Raw genomic sequence first — 2,254 nt, forward strand, 5'->3', positions numbered from 1 at the left:
AAATTCCAAAACTTTACAAAATTCTCTATTATATCGAATCTTTATACGCATGCATGAAATATTAAATGTAGTTAAATAAAATAATAACTAATTATACAATTTAACTATAATTTGCGAGACGAATCTTTTAACCCTAGTTAATCCATGAAGGAACAATAATTATCAAATATAAATGAAAGTGTTACAGTAATTTGCACCCAAAACTTTATGCATCTAAACAAGACCTTAAGAGAAGATGGCCCAGTTTCCAGAGGTGGCACTTGTTGCAGTGACGCAGGATGGGGTCGGGGCAGAGTGAAGTGCTAACTCGGACACAGCAGCAGCGAGCCAGCGAGGAGCACACCAGTATCTCACTGACGACTAGAATCTGGATGGTGTCGGAGTCATGCATGCGGGATAAAATTAGAAAACGAGATAAATAAAATTTAAATCGCTGGCCGTCTCCCACGGACACTCCAACAGTGATCCTCCTCCCAATAAAAACCCCGTTTCCGTAGAGGAGTGGACGCGAGTAAACAACCGAGTGTTTGGTTGCGGGATTAGTGGGTTGGGTTGGATCCAACCCTCATTTCGAGAACGGAGCCAACCCATTTATTGTTTGGTTGCATCTCTGATTTTGGGGACGGAGTCCACCTGTTTGGTCGAGGGAATTGAGAATACGAGTTGGATGGCAACACTCACTCCGTTAGTGGGCTCTGGTCCTCGGCCTCGACGGCCACCGGGGCGGGGGCCTCGTCGTACGCCGACACGACCTGCCAAGAGAAGTCCGGGAGGGCGCCGCCGGACTCGGAGGTCTCGCTCTCGTGTTTGACGCCGGACGCCGCGCAGCGTTGCTGGCCGTCCTCTTCATCGGCGACGAGGTCAACGAACTCGGCGGCGCGGGCGCGCTTGCGCCCGGCGGCAGGAGCGGCGTCGGCGGGCGAGGGGAAGTTGAGCTTGGCCCTGGGCCCGCGGATGTCGCGCGCGGCGGCGTCGTAGGCGACTGCGGACGCCTCGGCGGAGGAGAAGGTGCCGAGCCAGACGTGCACGCCCTTGACGGGGTCGCGGATCTCGGCGGCCCACTTGCCCCACGGGCGGCGCCGGACGCCCTTGTACTGCGCCGCCTTGCGGCGCCTGCTCGGCGCCGGCGCGGCCAGCAGCTCCTGCTGCCTCCTCAGCTTCCTGGTCGCGGTGCCGGCGGAGGAAGCGTTGAACCCGAGCGGCTTGCTCTGCACCTCGTTGGAGTCCCCGTCGAACTCCCGGAACGCGGCCTCGAAGTCGTCGGCCCTCTGCTGCTTGGCCGCGGGCCAGAGGTGGCCCGGCGTGACGCGGCGCGCCGGCTTGCTCGATATGAGCTCGGCGAGGATCGCACCACCGCACATCTTTGCTTGCTTGCTTTTTCTCTTGCCTTGCCTGCTTGCTGGTTGTTGAAGATGAAGCGAGTCTCTAATCACTTGCCGGACGCTATAGCTCTCGTGTTTGGTTTGGAATGGAGGTCTCGCACGATTGCCGGCATCCTCCCTCTGCAAGCCCGCCGCCGCGGGGCAGCCCCGCCGCCGCCGGATCCACGCGCCCTCCTCCGCCCGCGTGGAGAAGACGGAGGACACGGCGCTCCCGGCGGAGAAAACTGGGTTCGCTCCATCCGCTAGTTTTGGAGGGACGCGGTGAACCCGCATCTACGTGAAATATTCCACTCACGAGACCACTCCAACCCTCCCACCCTCCATCCAAACAAAAAAAAGGTGCGACCCAACCCGGATGGACTCGTCCATCCAAACAGACGGCAAGAGACGGGGGAGCAGCTAGCGAAGACATGGCATGTGCGGCCGTGCGCGCCGCAGCGCAACGGCTTCCGCGGCCTGTGCTCCAGCCCCCACCAGGGCTGCTGCCTGCTGGGCTGGTCATGGCCGCGAATTCTTTGTTCTCTCCAGTCCGGACTCTTGCGGGGCCAGCTCCTCCACCGTTGCAGGAGGATCCCGTTCCGGGCAGCAGCCTGAACAGGACACGCTACTGCCTGCTGCTAGACTTCGAAACGGAACCCATGCGGCTATGCCCATGCTCTAACTCGTTCAAGTCCTGTTCAAGTCCCCAGACCCTGCCATGATTAGCTCTCTGTGGACGCGATTGCGCATACTCCCTCCGTCCCAAAATAAATTTTATTTTAGAGTTCAAATTTTGTCCCACAAAAAATATAAACTTTGACTCATCTACCACAAAAGATAAGATAATTTTTGGAAAATTCTTAAAAAAACAACTAACATCACATCCACTCCTC

The 2,254-nt window shown here is 57.0% G+C and overlaps 1 protein-coding gene across 1 annotated transcript; it reads right to left on the reverse strand.

Annotated features, from left to right (window-relative positions):
* Positions 1 to 399: 399 nt before the first annotated feature.
* Positions 400 to 1,670, reverse strand: LOC120652479 (ethylene-responsive transcription factor RAP2-3-like). Its single transcript, XM_039930323.1, has one exon. It carries the CDS (start codon positions 1,653 to 1,655, stop codon positions 678 to 680), a length of 978 nt encoding a protein of 325 aa, XP_039786257.1. The 5' UTR covers positions 1,656 to 1,670; the 3' UTR covers positions 400 to 677.
* Between the last annotated feature and the right edge of the window lie 584 nt (positions 1,671 to 2,254).

This window comes from Panicum virgatum, chromosome 9K (genome assembly GCF_016808335.1).
Source record: "Panicum virgatum strain AP13 chromosome 9K, P.virgatum_v5, whole genome shotgun sequence".
In the NCBI taxonomy this organism is placed as follows: domain Eukaryota; kingdom Viridiplantae; phylum Streptophyta; class Magnoliopsida; order Poales; family Poaceae; genus Panicum; species Panicum virgatum.